The 17,639-nt window shown below is 34.6% G+C and overlaps 2 protein-coding genes across 2 annotated transcripts; both read right to left on the reverse strand.

The window, feature by feature from the left end:
• Positions 1-355: 355 nt before the first annotated feature.
• On the reverse strand, positions 356-10,508 carry LOC114476732 (multiple inositol polyphosphate phosphatase 1-like). Its single transcript, XM_028468595.1, has 5 exons — positions 9,764-10,508; positions 8,155-8,349; positions 6,153-6,250; positions 2,593-2,723; positions 356-1,324 (listed from the first exon to the last, which is right to left on the reverse strand). The coding sequence occupies exons 1-5, from the start codon at positions 10,419-10,421 to the stop codon at positions 940-942; spliced, it is 1,467 nt and encodes a 488-aa protein (XP_028324396.1). The 5' UTR covers positions 10,422-10,508; the 3' UTR covers positions 356-939.
• A 2,166-nt stretch (positions 10,509-12,674) lies between these two features.
• LOC114476924 (multiple inositol polyphosphate phosphatase 1-like) lies at positions 12,675-16,749 on the reverse strand. The gene is made up of 5 exons (XM_028468940.1): positions 16,191-16,749; positions 15,441-15,635; positions 15,047-15,144; positions 14,021-14,151; positions 12,675-13,041 (listed from the first exon to the last, which is right to left on the reverse strand). Exons 1-5 carry the CDS (start codon positions 16,747-16,749, stop codon positions 12,675-12,677), a joined length of 1,350 nt encoding a protein of 449 aa, XP_028324741.1.
• Between the last annotated feature and the right edge of the window lie 890 nt (positions 16,750-17,639).

The following is a 17,639-nucleotide window of genomic DNA, read 5'->3' on the forward strand; positions in this document are numbered from 1 at the left end:
CTATTTGCAAGAGTTGTCTTTTTTTCTTGCCTGACATTGATGTTTCATTTTATAATTTTTTTAAATAATTTATCTGGACATTCTATATTCTAAAAATCACTTTTCCTTCAGCACAGTCATTTTTACTTTACTGTCTTTTAGCCTGATCAGTGCATTATAGCTCTTCACTATCAAATTTCGAGGTTATGTTGATTAAATCCTATGTGGCGGTAAGTGAGTGGTGGAGGTTTCATACAGTGCTACACACGAGCAACAACATGTTGATTTATTTTAGTGCAACTGAAAAAAAGTATTAAAGTATTGAAAAATTATGCCATCAAGTCGAATGACAATAAAAATATACACAGAAAATATATGCACTGCAAAAATAATTTATTTATTCATCAATCCATTAAAATAATGCAGTTATTCAACAACAGCTTTAAAAAAAAAAAAAAATGCAATAATGCCAAATATAAAATTAATAAATATGTAGCGGATTTAAAATAAGCTACATCAATCCATCTGCTTTTTGACCCGCTTCCTTTTTTCAGGCGGTCTGATGATGCCTATCTCCAGGTCTCATTGGGTGCTATAGGTAGGGGTACACCATGGACAGGGCGCCAGTCCATCGCATTACACAAACGTGCAATTTAGAGACTCCAATCCACCTAACAGTCAAGTTTTTGGATGGTGGGAGGAAGAAACCACCGGAGAAAACATGCAAACTCCACACAGAAAGGCCCCAAGTGTTCACCTCAGGGCTTGAAACCAGGACTTTCTTGCTGTGGGGCGAACATGCTAACCACTAAGCCACCGTACGCCCAAAATAAGCTGCAAGAGGAAAGGAAAAAGAGTTTCATTTAAGTAAAAGGAAAGATCAATTTGCCAACCACCAAATAATTAGAAAAAAACCCCCTTAAAATACACATATGTATGTATAGAATCTACATGTCTTTTCTAAAGTTCAACAAAATGTGTAGCCATGTGACATTCAGCATCAAAGTCACAACCGTGCAGCAGGTCCCTGTAATGCTGTCTGACATCTTGGTAAAGCTCCATGGATGCATTCTGGCCACTGAAACCTGGGAAGAGGATGGGTTTCTCATTGAGCATCGGCTGCAGTCGGATGTCTCCCCCCCCACAGTCGTACAACACCAGCAGTAAATTAGCCACGTACGGCAACGTGCGGCTGGTGCGAAAAGAGCGTTGGCTCTGTTTGGCAAAGTTAGTGGACAACAAAGGCTCGGAGTCCTTGAAGAAGCCCAGCAGAGTGATGAGCGGTAGGATGGTCTCTGCGTGGCCAACCATGATCGTTGCAGTTTCACTGACCTGCTTCCCTGACCTGGAATATTTAGAAGGTAAAACACAGAAAGGGATTCATTAGAAACAATCCAAATTTGCAACAATCCAAACAAACAGCTGCACAATATGTTTCACTTTAGTCTTTTTCTGCTCTCAGGGACAGCACGTGTGAGTGAGTTCTGTAGTGTAGCTTGTTTAGGGGAAGGTCTGAGTTGGGACGCACTCAAAAATCCATCTAACTCTGCTTTTCACACTGTTCCAGGAAGTAGTGAAAGCAGTAACTCCTAAAACACGTATTTTAATACAAAATACGCTATAAGATAAAAAACATAGTGATATAGGTGATATTGTTATTTCCTATATTGTCAAAATAGAAAACTTAATATATATTCAATCTTGATATATTGCTCAGACCTAGCCATGATACAATATATTCCGATACTAAACAATACGATATACATTGCAATAATATATCTAAGTAATCTAAATAATATATATAAGTAAAAAATGGTGTGAAATACAATTCATATAATTTTTTTTTTAAACCTGCGAGAATAAGTAAATGGCAATTAACTGTAAAACAAATACTGATATCAACAAGCGGTATGTTTATCGAACTATTTTGCTTCTTCAACAGATTCAGAGTCTTTTAAAAGTCTCTGAAATTCTAAAAAAAAAAAAAAAATTAAAAAAAAAAAAAAAAAACTTCCAAAGTAAAATATACTGAGTAGTGTCTGAGGCAGATGAACAAGGTCTGATGTGGTTCACTGACACCTAGTGACGGGCGTTTACGTCCTATGCATACGTTAACGCAATTTAAAAAAAATTTCGTGAAAAAACATGATTAAAAAAAAACAAAACAATTTGGACATTTTTTGAATTGATACAAGAATTGCGTGGTTAAATATTGCAATATATATCACAGAATCATATCTTTCTTACACCCTTAGTACGCCATTGCCAGACAATTGCAAACAGCAGGTTTTTTTAAACACCTACATTCCTACAGTGGGTTATTTGTGTTTATTTTTATAAACTTGGAGGAGTTCAATCATTAAAATCAGAGTGCTGTTATACAGATTAGATATTAACACGAGAACTAGAACGACACGTACAGTGCTCTTGTAAAAACTGATGTAGCTACGCAGATGTCTATTTTACAACTTCAGACCACAATATAGAGTAAGAGGAAAAGTGCTGATCGCTGTTAGAAAGTGATGAGTGGATTTTTGTACACGTAACTTTACTAAAATCAGAATATGGGAATTGATTCCAAACACCATCAGCACACCTTTGAGGTTGACTCACTTGTTCTCACTGACTGCTTTTTCCAGTCGACTGAAGACATCATGAAAAAGAATGCAGCTGGACTTGCTGTTAATATCGTAGCCATAACCTCTTTTCCAGAATTGCTTCAAATCGTTTGCATATTCCATAACCTGAAGGACCAGAAACAAGCTATTACACAAATTACTACACGTCACTGTAGAAAAACAAGCATTCCTTTGTCATTTAATAATAATAATAATGATAATAACAACAATATTAATAGTAGAGATCAAGATATGAATGGTGAGGAGGAAAAACACAAGGGAAACATTTTTAAATAAAGAAAGAAAACTATAAATTTGAACCAAAACAGGAAGATTTAACCTATTTACTATCTATTAACTAATGCCTATCAGTCATTACAGTCAGGTTTACAGCTTTTATTATTGACTATTTTATATAGAAAAATGTTGCTGCCACCTTTATGTATACATATTTTATCTGCGTCTTGTATATATCTTTATACTGTATTGTTAATCTCTTTTTTTTTTTAATTGTCTTGTTTAATTTTTTTTAATCTTGTTTTACTTTCTTAGCCACTCTTTCCCTTTCCTTCAAAGGCCTTACTTTTTGCCAGGCCACGTTTTGAAAAGAAGAACTGTGTTTTTGATTCGTCTTTGCCTGATTAAATAGAATTTAATTTAAATAAATTACATTTAAAAAAAAATTATAGAACAAGGTTTAAATGATGTTTTCTTTATTTTCCGTTTCCAGGACACTTTATAGGTACAGAATGTATGCAAGCCTTTTGGACCCGATGCTTGGACTATGTATCAGCAGAAAAAAAAGTGAAGAATCCAAAACCTTTATATTAATCCTAAAGATTTCTAAAAAGAGTTTCTGGAGAATAACGCTACACCAACTAACTCTATAGTGAGCGATACCGTCTGCTCTGTTCCAACCAAACAGCCCTCAGGGTCAATAGTGGATCAGCTACAATCATTTGTCTTGCCTGTCCTTTTCTTTTCACCGACTGGTATGAAAGCACACAACATGCCCCCACCTGTGAAGGTAAAAGACTGGTTTCGTGCTTCATCATTGGCCACGTTTACATGAGAGCTTTCATTCCCCTTTAATTCATGGAGTTTATTTCAAAATGTTCACTATCTGTCATCATTGGTGTAAATCAACAAGTTTAATTCCCCTTTAATTCAGAATTAAACAAGTTTTGTAAACACTTAATTCCGAATGGAAATGACCATTTTGAATTAAACTTGAATCCGAACTAAGTGGCTGGTTTTTTTTTTTCCTGATTTTTATGCCGAAAACAAAGTGTTTGTTGTGTGTTTTTTCTCGATAGATGTAATATGTCACGTCCCCCCCTGTCCAATAAGAACCCTTCCCAACACTCAGAACTAAAGCGCAATTGAATAAAGGCGAATAAACGTGTTTCCATGTAAACCTCAATGTAAACACAAAGCAGAATACTTTAATTCTGAATTATTTAATTCCGAATTAAAAACATCAGTAACTGCTATCTTGGCGAGCTTCTCGTCTTACCCGACAAAAATCTCACTAAACAAACTTCCTGTATCATAATTGTATAACCACCATGCCCAATGTAAAAACTATTCAACTGCTTTACATGATGTAATATGAACTGTTAAGACCCACTAATAAAATAACCCTTTGGTTCCTTTTTGTACTGGTAATATGTTTACTCAAGCAGAAAAGAAGAATATTCTACAATGGTCCATAAACAGTATATTCCTATTACTATTTATTAATAATTTAACCCTTACAGCTTTGATTGATTGTTGTATATATCTGTATTATATTTGAACATTTGTATTTTTGTATTATTATTTATCTTATTTAATGTTTTTGTACTGTAATTTGTGCGCTTGTATTTAATCCGTATTTAATTAACAGTCTTTTACGTAATTATGTACATTTTTCTTTCTCTGTTTAGCGTTTATTCTTTTTATTTGTAATATTTCTTGAGCCTCTGTAACGTAAGTAATTTCCCCCTGGGATAAATGAGGTACTTCTATATTCAAGTTTTTAACATACTTCTTTCTGTGCATTGATAAATGATCACACGAATGGCAACCAACAAACTGATTACCTGACTAAACAATACGGGAATATAATCTGTAAGGTTTTATGTCAATATTTGTTCTAGAATCTTTAGAATTTGGGGTGGGAGCGGTTTGTTTGTGTGTGTGGGAGTGGCTCCAGTTACAGAGTGAAGGGATTTTTCTGAGTAGATTTCAGCGAGATAACAGTTCTATTTACCAGAGTGTATTAAATAATCTGCTGACAAAAGACGGAGAGCTTTAACTGTTTGTTTGTTACCTCACCCAGCCTCTCAGTGGGTCAACACTGTGACTAAGCAAAAAAAAAAAAAAACACCCAGATGCACTTTTATTTTCTTTATATTTTAATGTTAGGGACCAAAATTGTTAAGGTTAGACAGGGTTGGGGGTCAATTACATTTTCAATTACCAATGTTCACTTAAAATTCAATTATTCAATTTTTCAATTACAAATAAATTACAATTATTTTGTATCCTCAGAAAGTCAATTACAATTATGTTCTCAATTACAATTACTGAGATTGAAATAAATAACCTAATGAAAGTGATAACCTTCCTCTTGTGTTAGCTTTCTGTTAGCATCTCTTATGATAACAGGTCATAAATCAGCTGTAAATTACAGTAAAAACTAATATCTATCATCTAATTTCTTTCTTATGTATTGGTTACCTTATTAGGCTTCCTAATCAATGAAAATACACGTTTTCATATTTTTGTTGTGTGCGTCTGGGCCTTTTATTGTGTCAGTAAATGCATTTTAAATAGTAAAATGTGGTAAATCTTGGTATAAAACATTGTAATAATTGTTAACTACATATGTGTAGAACTGTACATAGAACTGTATCATGGTTCCCCAGTTTTGCATTAAATTATCTGACAATTTTTATAGAATTCTCATGGCAATTACAATTACAAAGTCAACCCTAACCCTAACCCTACATCATGATTGTAATTCATTATCAATTACGCGATTACAATTACAATTGACCCAAGCCCTGAAGTTAGGCAACATAAAAACATGATGCAGGTGTTTTTTTTTTTGCTATTGGCTGAATAAAAACGGGTGTGTTTAATGTTCTTGTGATAGCAAGACGTTCTTGTACCATTGATTTATTGCTGATAATTTCTGTTATTCTGAAAGTTGTTTTCAAAACGGTATAATATATTTAAGCGCAGATAGAGTATCTTTCCTCTGTCAAAGTCAAAGTGCAATAACTGTGTCAAACTGTGACACAGCAGATAAGTGCAATCACAAAAATAAATAGAAAATCAGCTATTATTTACATTTGCTTTTAAGAATAACATGGATTTTATCTCAAAATGTTCTTTTCCTCAGGACTTCATGCACTAGCTGACATCCCTGGTGTAAATCTACACGTTAAAGCAATCAAACGATAACGTCACTGACGAGCAAACATCATAAGCAGTGCCATAAGTATTTATTATAAGCTAATAAAATCAAAGGGAAACAGAGAAGGGCCTTTTTTTTTTTTTTTTTACCAGTGCATCGGACATGTCGAAGAGTCGACACCATGGTGAGTTCACAGTCTTGATGGCGAACTCATAGGCACAGAGGTAAAACGCAGCTTCTGCCATATCTGAAAACAATACATTTTTAATGAAAATACAAATTATATAAAAGAACAAGAGCAAAGTTTACCAGGCTTGATGTCTGAAAAAAAAAACCAGAACATTAATGAAGTTAAGAAATAAAAATGACAACTTTTTAATATAAAATCTCAATATATATATATATCAAACTTTATTTATAGAGCACCTTTCTTACAAATTCAATTGTAGATCAAAGAGCTGCACAGAAATGTGCAAACATGATTGCCAAACGTTAAAAATGATTAAAAAGGTTAAGAGACTACTGCACACAGTGGTAATTTAATAAAACAATTAAAAAGATCACGGGAAGGGAACTATTTTTAAAATATAAAACATTAAGACGAGCATAAACATATTAAAAGTTAAGAACCATAAAAAAATGATAAAGCACTACATATATACAATATGTATATAATATACAAGGACTGTAAGTGACTCACAAAACTTTAAAAAATATGTGTTGCAAAGAGCAGCAAAATAATCATAGAGTAAAAATATATATATATACATATATATATATATATATATACATATATATATATATATATATACATATATATATATATACATATATATATATATATATATATACATATATATATATATATATATATACATATATATATATATATATATATATATATTTCAAACCCACTTATTTGTTGAAACACTATCTTTTCATGGAACTAAAGTATTTGGACTTTCAAAGTAAAACGGTTCAACAAAGAACAACCAGTAATATCCAAGGACTTGAACCTGAAAGGACAACACTGATGTTCTGTTACAAAGGGCTCAGAACTGGTGGTTTAATATTTAACTTGTTGTATTTTACAAACCAAGCCTTTGTTGTTGTGTAAGAAGTAAACGGTGAAATAAAATGACGGTTATTGCAGTGAAGGTAAAACATTAGTATGAGCTCTTAGGACACCTAATGTGTATATTTTGATTGAGTTAACATTTCTTTCTTTCTACAAACTTCTTCTAAGGCCTGTTGCTTTATGACAAGGTTGAAAGGCTGAGTGATTATTTAATGGGACAAAGTAAATCTCTAACTCTGATATTCCAGAAGCAGCTTTGATATATTTCCTTTAAAAACAGCGCCCTCTAGTGACGGTTTGATAAATCTGCCCATAATGGATACAGATTAAACAACTTAAAAAGTCCCTATAGACATAAAATACTGATTTTTTGCTTGCAGATATGAATGTAAATACAATAATACAGCACAGATGTATCAAACATACAATGGCATATTAGGGTGACATTAAAATAAAATAAAAAATCTGGGCACCACAAGATATAAGTAGTAATATTTCAAGAATAAAGATGTAATTTTATGAGAAAAAAGTCATATCTTAATAACCTAGTAATTTATGAGATTAAAGTCATAATATTTTGAGAATAAAGTCACAATTTTATCAAATTAAAATTGAAATACAAATTGGATCTTGTCTGTGTTGCGGTCACTCGTGCATTATAGAGAATATGGAGCATTCAGTGAGAATAAACTGGGCTTTAGGTTTCACACAATGCAAAATACTGAGCGTTTTTGGCCCATCATCACCACACTGTTATCAGTTTACGACTATATTCTGAAAATATTATTACTGTATTCTCAAAATAATACAACTATAATCTTGTAGTGCTCAGATTTCTTTTTATTTTAATGTGGGCCTAATACCCCGTTATACAAACCACCTTTACATCACTGAAAGAAAATGTTGTGTTTGTTTTACTTCAGTTTATAATTATATTTTAGTAGTAGGGGTAGGAAAATGTTTGCAAAATTCGAATTTCTAAATTGGGATATATATAGAATAGAATAGAATATTGACACAACTAGATTGTGGTCGTGCACTTTTCTAGATTTGTGTTTGTTAACAGATCTCACCACTTGTAATGAGGCTGTAAGGAACTCCAAGGCGATCTGCGATCTTCTGCTGGACCCTCGTCATCTCCGGACCTTCTACAAACTTGTCCCGTTCAGTCATAGCTAACGGGTTGTCTTCAACCTCCTCCACGAACCTGGTGCACTGGTCGAAAAACCTCATGAGGGCGTCGTTCATTGCATAGTCAAACTCCTGATCTGAATAAAAGAACAAAAAAAAAAAAAACATTATGGTGGGAAACTATACGAGGCATTGTTGGTGTGGTGTGTAGTAATTAAAGTGATATGATTTGAGCATATGTGTGAATGAACTTTGCGTGTCCTCCTTGTGTCCATCTAAGTTGTACCATAGAGGACAGGAATTGTCTCCAGGTTGCTACTTTATGTATGGAAAAACAACATTCATGCCGTTATAACACACCTGTAACTGATGATTTGTTTGCAGTTCAGACTAGGGGTGGGGGTACAAAAAAATCGATTCACGTAAGAATCGCGAATCTAATCATCCACAATTCTGAATCGATTCATAAACTTCAAAAAACGACAAAAAAATAGTAAAATAAATTATAATAATAATTTATTTTTTTTCAACATACAAGAGAAAAGACAGGGACAAACAACAATGTGATAAACCGACAGCATACACCCAGAGAACAATGGGATGAAGAGAGGAAAAATGTATATTAATAGCGAAATAAGATATAATAATAATAATAATAATAATAATAATAATAATTACATTTTAAAAAAATTCTAAATTGACTCAGCCATATGTCTGCAGCAACTAAAAAAAATATCCATTTATTAGTGTGTTTATCTACATATAAAGAAAATTGACTTAATAAAAAAGATTCTGGTGTCCACATGGAAGAAAGATTATAAAATGAGGAAATGTAGGTATATGGATAATTAGAAATCAAATTAACAAATATAATCCATTTAGTTTTTTTTTGTTTTGTTTTTTTTGTTACTTTATGGCTTAAAACAATATATTATTGACTGGTGACTGTTGACAGAGATTTTACAAGGATGTTTTTTTCGATACATACAGTAAATAGTAAATTTCAGATTCTAAAACCATTCAAAACTGATACATTTAGAGTCAATTTCAAAGTTAAAAACAAATCTATTTTAAAACTCTCGTTAACTCTCTAAGAAATTAAAAATGTCTGTCTTACAATCCATAAACAAAAAGGAACTCTAAAAACAATACTTCCCCCTTTCCCCATTTGCTGTAATTGTAATAGTAAATGTAATCGATGGATCGTTACACCTCTATTACAAACATTGCAAGATACGATACAACCATGACTTATAAATATGTGCGTAAAATATAACTGATAAAATACAAAAGCTTTGCTAAGTTCAATGAACTCTTTGTTTATATACAGTCAAGCAAGATACACGCAAAGAAGATTAACTTCCTTATCTGCCCTTTCACAATAAGAGTCAAATCGCAAAATAGCTTCAACATTGGTTTGCTGATTATTATTTTTTGTTTTGTTTACGGGTGTGATGCTTAATAGAAAACATAAAACAAACTACATTATCTTGGGAAGAACTGATATGAATAATTTATAGCACTTTTAAAAGCACACATGGAGAGTCTCACCTTTGATGCCCCACAGTTCTGTGAGTCCAGCTATGAAGGACACGGTGCTGTTGACACACCTGTGTTTGGAGCTGCTTATAAACGGAATAAATCCACCTCGGAGTTTTTCCTCTGAGATCAGAGTGGGGAACATCTTGGAGAGCCTGACAGCCAGATGTTTGTGATCCATCACTCCTTTCTGAACCAGTCTACCGTCCATGTCGTCTGTGTACCACATCTTCCACTCAGTCAGGATCTCCCGCAGCCAGCTGTGGTCCTCGGTAGCGTTGTGCACAACTATGTTGTAAAGCTTCTTCATCTTTTTGACGTTTTTGGTGGTCGGGTACCGCGTACCGTGTCTTATGACAGCGGTTAAATGTATTTGTTGACATTGTGCGGACGGAGGCTTTAAAATAGATGTGTTTACAGCGAGTATGTCGTCCCTGAGATACGGGTTGACTTCCTCATACCGTCCTTTGGTGGTGAAGTATTTGGCGATAGATGGAATGTCCGATTTGTCCTTAAATGGTCCATCATCGACAGAACAGCAAGCTATTCCTGTCAATGTGGCGAAATAAAACGGAATAATGTGCAATAACACGTTCGGCATTGTCCGTGTGCGTGGAGCCGTCTGCGGCGAAACCAGTGACGTCACAGGTATTAACGGGCGTTGAGCCATATAGAGGAGAGAGAGAGCGTTACGACAACGGAAGTCCAAAATACTTGACCGTCACGTGGTTCATGTATGACTGGATTTGTTCCCGGAAGTTAGTGGCGGGCCACTAACTTCCGAGCGCTGCAATTGGTGTTGTGCTGTTATGATGCGCCTTGTATGTGAGTGACGTCATCAGTATGCGTCCTGTGGATACCGGAGGTGTTGTGTACAACATAAATAAACGGAGGCGTCAGTCCTGGCGCTCCAAGAGCATCAGTCGTGTGTTCTTGTCTACCACAGCAAGTTAGAGCCCCTATAACTCGGACGTTACACTAGTGACATAACTGGGATCAATGACTGCAATGATTGACAATATTTATACAGTACACTGTCATATGTATGTGTATATACAATATATGTTATGTAGTTTCATAAATAGTTTTTTTTTTCCCCAACGTAAACTCGTATTAATAATTACTGTGAACAGCTTACCTGCTTTTTTGACGCAGTTAAGGCCAACATTAATTTGGTTTAAAAATGTGTTAATATGTATTGTATACAGGTTGTATTGCTTTGAATTTATTTGAATTTTCAAAAAAAAAAAAAAAGGGGGGGGGGTGTCATTAAAAAAACAACACATCTAGACACGACACATTGAAAACACATTTAATATGTTCATACATATATAAAAATAGACATTAGATATTTTACTATGCACTTATGTACCAAGATAAATTCATTAAATAAGTGTCTAACAAAGTCAGAAACATTAATAACTTGTCATGCAGTTTGCTGGGCTGCATGGCGATGCTCCACTCGTTCTAAAAAAGGAGAAATAAATGGTTAAATCAGCAGGGGCAATCTAAAAAAAAAAATAAAAAATAAAAAACAGGATTATAACAATAAAAAAAATCTCTGAGGCGATTCAAACACTTCATTTGCACTTTTTCCACAAATAACACAATTGAAAAGCTTATGGTTTGATAAAAAACAAAAAAAAACAGAAGAAGATATGTAGCCTATGTGGGTAGATAAAACTGTGCGAAGTAAACGCTGTGTATCTGCTAAAGAAGTATTTAGAAATGTTTTTCTTCTTTTGAACATGGAAACAACAGCAGTGTACAGTATCTCACAATGAAAAAAAATAATTATAGTAATAAAAAACAAAAATACAAAAAATATAAATAAAACTAGTTTAAGGGGGATAATCCACTAACACACCTTAATCGACACGTTAATGTGTTTAGATACGCTGATAATAATGATAATAATAATAACGTCTTACCGTTCAAAAGTGCATCACAAAGCGTCTAAACCACTCTGGCTCCATTGGCAACAATAGTAAACAGATCACTTCCGGGAACTATTGTGAGGCTCCGTGAGCCGCCATTGCTGTAAAAAAAAAAAACCGAACCAATGGAGTGAACGGAGTTGTCGCAACTCTCTCATACGGCTGTGGTTTAAACCAATCAGCGACTGGAATGGAAAAAGACAATACGGAATAGGATAACGGAAGTGACGTTTGGATTTACTTGGGTAACAGGAACATCAATTTTCGTTAAATAATTTAATTATGACAAAATATTATATGCACAAATGCAGATATACCTTCACGGTCTGCTTTAAAATTGGAGATGTTCTTGTTTCAACGATTTATGGATAAAATTGAAAATGTCCATCCAAAAAAATTATATAATTTGATACTGAGGTTAAATTTATATATGTTTAAAAGAAAAAATCATTTTGTACAGTGTTTTTGTTATTTTATTTCATCTCTAATATTTTCCTTTTATAATTGTAATTATGTGGTAAAAATATGCTATTTCTTCCCAGACATAGCAGTAAAAGATATTTCAGCAAGACGTTTGATTGAGTTTATTTGGAAGGAAAAGATCAATAGGCTCATTTGAACTGCCATATCCAATTTTAACTAGCTTTCAATAAATGTGGCTGTTTAGGATTGATTAGGTTCAACAACTGTCCAACAAAGCACTGATGAGTTTTTTTTTTTCTTTTCTTTCTTCAGACTCGTAGATATGAGACAGTGGTGCTCAAGTTATTTCAGGAGCTTTTGGCTCGCCTTTCTGCTTTATTAGAAGGGATGGATACATCAAAGCAGTTAATGTTATCTCAAGTGGATCAAGAGGAAGATAATAGATACAATGTTGGACTTTGATTGGCATTCAGTCCATAGAATACTGGAGCTATAGAATGCTTTTCTCTCTCTAATCTCCAAATATTCTTTATTGTTATACTACCTAAACATCAGCAAGATCCTTAAAGCTGGCACTCAGTTTTAAAGTCGCATCCTTGAAGAAGGTCTTTGCAGAGCTCTTTGAAATCCTCGTAAAGGGGCATTGTGTCTTGTTGGTTGGTCGAACCAGGGAGAGTCACAGGTTTCTCATTCAGCAGTATCTGTAATCTGAGGTCATCTCTGCCACATTTGTAGAGGACAAAAAGGAAGTTAGCTGCATAGGGCATCATGTGGCTGGTGCGGAAGGCACGGTTGGCCTGTGAGGCGTAGTTAACGGATGTCAGGGCCTCAGTGTCTTTGAAGAAGCCCAGCAGGGTGAGCAGTGGGAGGAGCGTATCTGCATGGCCCACCTGGACCGTGGCAGTAGTCTGGATAGACTTCTGATCATGCCTGGAAAAATGGGATCATAGAACAAAAAAAAGGTTGAGGCCTTTTAATTATTATTATTTTTAGATATAAATGTACAAGCTAAATTGTATCTACTAATTCATTGAGTATTACTCTCTCCCAAACATACTCATGGCAAAATGCATGGCTTACACCAGACATAGGCAACTGGCGGCCTGGGAGCCACATGCGGCCCTCTGTTGAATGTTGTGCGGTCCCCAACACAAAGTTGTAATTCATGAAGTTTGAAGTAAAATGAAGCCCAACATGACGCACAAAACTCCAGAAACACAGAAAATGCACAAAATGTCAACAAAAGTACAGAAAATGATAACACAGACACACTAAACAACCACTTCAACACAAAATGACTACAAAAACAACAACAACAACATACACAAAAGGACTTCAAAGATACACAAAATGGCAACGGAATTGCCCAAAATGACTAAAAAAATACACAAAATTACAAAGGATATAACAAAAACACACAATGACTAAAAAAATACGCAAAAAGAGAAAATAAATTTGACAAAATGAATTCAAAAACACATGAATGTTGATCATGTGGCCCTCGGATCAGACAAACATATTTTTGTGGCCCCGCTCTGATTGAAGTTGTCCATCTCTGGTTTACGGTTCATATAAGAATAACACAAAGGGAAGACAATCACAGGCAGACAAACATTCACCCATAGGTCAATATATAGACTCCAAAAGCTTTTTGTATTCTTATCAAAGCTTGTATGTACCTTATTATATGATTTGTGAAGTAAATTGATAATATGTCTTAAGTATAGATGTAATTGAACACAATATTCTCATGTGGAGTTTTAATATGTTGAAGAAATGTTCAATCAGCATATCAAAAACTCCAAAATTAAATTAGAAGAATGATGATAAACCTTAGTAAAATATTCCGGAATTTTCAGGAATTCCTGGACTTCACATACTGTACTGTACTTCCACCATCTTCACTTACTTGCTCCTGATGGCTTCTCGATCCAGCCTCTCAAACACGTCCCGGAGGAGAACGCAGCTGGCTCTACTATTAATCTCATGGCCGTAGCCTCGTTTCCAGAACTCTCTCAAGTCACTCGCGTACTCCATTACCTGTTGAACCAGGTCATCGTTCTTTTAGCACCTTGAGGACACAAATCTCGCAAGATAGCAATCTGCTGTTTTCAAAGATGTAAGATAACTTGTCTTGAGTTTGGGTTCAGCTCATACCCTATAATAGAATACAAAAGCTTTTAGCTGTATGAACATCAACGAAGGTTTATTTTAAAATCGTAACCAGAGTTAAAGTATAGATAACTGTAACTGGGAAGGATTATGTCCCTGCAGCTGGCACATGCAATAACATACGATTACGCTATAGCTACTAAGTTCATAATAGTTGAACTGTTGTGTATTCAGTGAGTGCTTTCTATAGTTTTTAGACCACCCTATTTTCCTAAAGAACATGCATTTCCTTATTTGTTTATTTGTTCATTGGATCCCATTAGCGTCCACCGTGGTGGTTGCTAATCTTCCTGGTGTCCATAAAAATCAATATTCTAGTACATATTAGAACAGAAACAAATTGTGACAGTTCAAAAATAGACAAAAACATTACATAAAAAGTTACATCAAGACACATTTTAATTACACCAACAAATACATTAAAAATAAATGATATATACATCAAAATTGGTAAAAACATGATTTTAAAGATATCATTTAGTTTAGAAAGTTGATTTGATCTGACATTAAGGCAAATAAACTCTAGTTATTTACATTATATTATGAAATACAGGGCTGGGCTAGTGATTTTTTCATCTGTAATCCATTTTTTATTTCAGTTTTTCCTTATTAGCTTGAAAATGATGTTTTTTAAATGTGAGTTTGCTCCATTATAAACGGACTCACATTTGCATGCTATATTTTCCACAAGGTATACAAAAAAATGTGTGGGCTGTATTTAAGAAAACCTAATTGGACACAAAGTCCCCAGGGACACACCCACCTTTGCATCCTCCTCAGTGAAGAGCTGACACCAGGGAGAGTTCACCTCCTTGATTGTGAATTCATAGCCACACAAGTCAAACGCAGCCTCAGCCAAATCTACAGACCAGAGGTTGAGATGTTAACAAAGGGCTGAACAAGACTCATCTCTTCAAAAAGTAGAGAGAAAGCTGATACAAGCAAAAAAATAAAAAAAAATAATTAACACCCAATAGCCAATCAAAAAGTACATTTACTGTATATATCTTTAGGAATAATATAAGTGACGGCCTTCAAAACAAGTACAAATTTAAATAAACATGTTTTGTCAGATTAAAAAGTGGGCAAAATTAATACAGTTTAAAATGCAATATCTACAATATTTTTCAAATAATGGGATAAAGGTGCTCAGAGACCATGTGTTATTAAGCTGTGTGGTACTCCTAGTAGGTCTGTGATCCTCTGGTAGACCCTCTTCATCTCTGGACCATTCTTGAACTGGTCCACTTCTCTCACTGCAGATGAATTGTTGTCAACTTCCTGTTTAAGCCTGTCGCATTCGTGGAAAAATCTCATGAGCGTATCATTCACAGTGTGAGGGATTTCCAAATCTGGGAATAGAACAAGAAGTAAGCAGTGTACACAGAGGTGAAAGTAATGGATTAAAAGTACTCGCGTTACTGTAATTGAGTTACTTTTATAGGTACTTACACCTTTATGAGTATATTTAGAAATCAGTCATTTTACTTGTACTTAAGTATGTTTTAAAAGAAGTAATTTGTTAAATTTTTACACCCAAACATTACTGAGTAAATTATTATTATTTTTTGATAGCTACCCTAACCCTAAACCCTAAACCCTAACCCCTAACCCGAACCCGAACCCGAACCTTATCCCTAAACCTAAACTTAACCCTAACCTTAACCCTAACCCTAAACCCTAAACCCTAACCCCTAACCCGAACCCTATCCCTAAACCTAAACTTAACCCTAACCTTAACCCTAACCCTAAAAATTGTTGCGATATAGGGTTATAATCTAACCCTAACCCTAACGCTAAGATGCTACGCTACGTGTACTTCGGAAAAAGTACCATTAGCAACGGGGGTTGTACGACAACCGTACAATTAGACACTTTCAATAAGAAAATAGGAGTATTGGTCTTGCCTTTGATGTTCCACAGTTCAGTCAGTCCGGCTTTGAAGGACATCGTGCTGTTGACACACCTGTGTTTGGAGCTGGTTGTAAACTGGAAGAGTCCACCTCTGAGGTTCTCCTCTGAGATCAGAGATGGGAACATCTTGGAGAACCTGACGGCTAGATGTTTGAGATCATCCACTCCTTTCTGAACTAGTCTGCCGTCCATGTCCTCTGTGTACCACATCTTCCACTGAGTCTGGATCTCACGCAGCCAGTCGTGGTCTTCAGTAGCATTGCTGTGCAGGATGATTCTGTAAAGCTGCTTCATCTCCTTGATTTTTTTAGTCGTGGGGTATCTTGTTCCATGTCTTATGATTGCAGTTAGATGGATTGGTTCACATTGTGTCTGCAAAACCGATGAATTCACAGCGAGTACGTCATCTCTGAGGTACAGATTAACGTCCTCATACCTTCCTTTTGTGTTGAAATACTTGACGATTGAAGGAATGGATGTTTCCACCTCAAGAGTAACATAGTCAAGTAAACAGCCTGATAAAATAAAGAGAAACACAAAGATCTTCGACATAATAGATCTGTGAAGGGTCTTTGAAGCTTAACTTTGTTTGTGTGGCGAAGTTAGAAATGTTGACAGAGCATAGTCCAATTAGGGTTGTTTACTGGAAACTTCCCACAGTGTTTGCAAAAAGACTAAACATACTTTGTGCAATATTGTCATGGATGGCAGCTGACAAACGAATCGAAAAAAAATAACTAAACTGTCAGAGGAAAAACTGACACTTTTCAGACTCATTTACTTCCTATTAGCATTAGCATTTTTAAAAACATGTTGCTCCCAAACTGGTGCAAGGATTGAATGAATTAATGTTGTTTTATTTCAAACAACAGTGAAATAAATAGAATAAAAGATAAATACAATTGCCAGTTTGAAAGGCAGTGGGTAGATGTAAACACTAGTTAAAACCTGAGATATCACCTAATGTTTCCTCAGGTATCTAATAATGACGATGCATTCCGTGGTTCAGTATAATCCCTTTTTCTGTGTTAGCATTTATAGATAAACAAATATGTATTAACATTGCTTTTCGTGTTCGATCTTCTCCAGTCTATAAAGCAGAATGAAATAACTGGAATTGGAAACATTTTGTTTGGATATATATGATAATTGTCTTTGATGGCACCAGTAAGATAGAGTTGACTTCAATGCTTCAAATATAAAAGATGCATTAAAAGATCAAATGTTCTTAATCTGCGTGTGGAACAAGCTCTCTGTAAATACACATTTTGCTAAGTAAATCTGCAGGCTTGTATCTTTGTTTACATGGTAAATATGAAACTAAAATGTGAGTTTCACCTCTAAACCCTGTTTCATTTGTTGTTTTTGTTTTTCCTTCCAAAAATTGTATTATGACTTTTCTTCATGGAATCAGTTTCCTTGGAGACAAAAACATCAACAAA

This window comes from Gouania willdenowi, chromosome 15 (assembly GCF_900634775.1).
Source record: "Gouania willdenowi chromosome 15, fGouWil2.1, whole genome shotgun sequence".
In the NCBI taxonomy this organism is placed as follows: Eukaryota; Metazoa; Chordata; class Actinopteri; order Blenniiformes; family Gobiesocidae; genus Gouania; species Gouania willdenowi.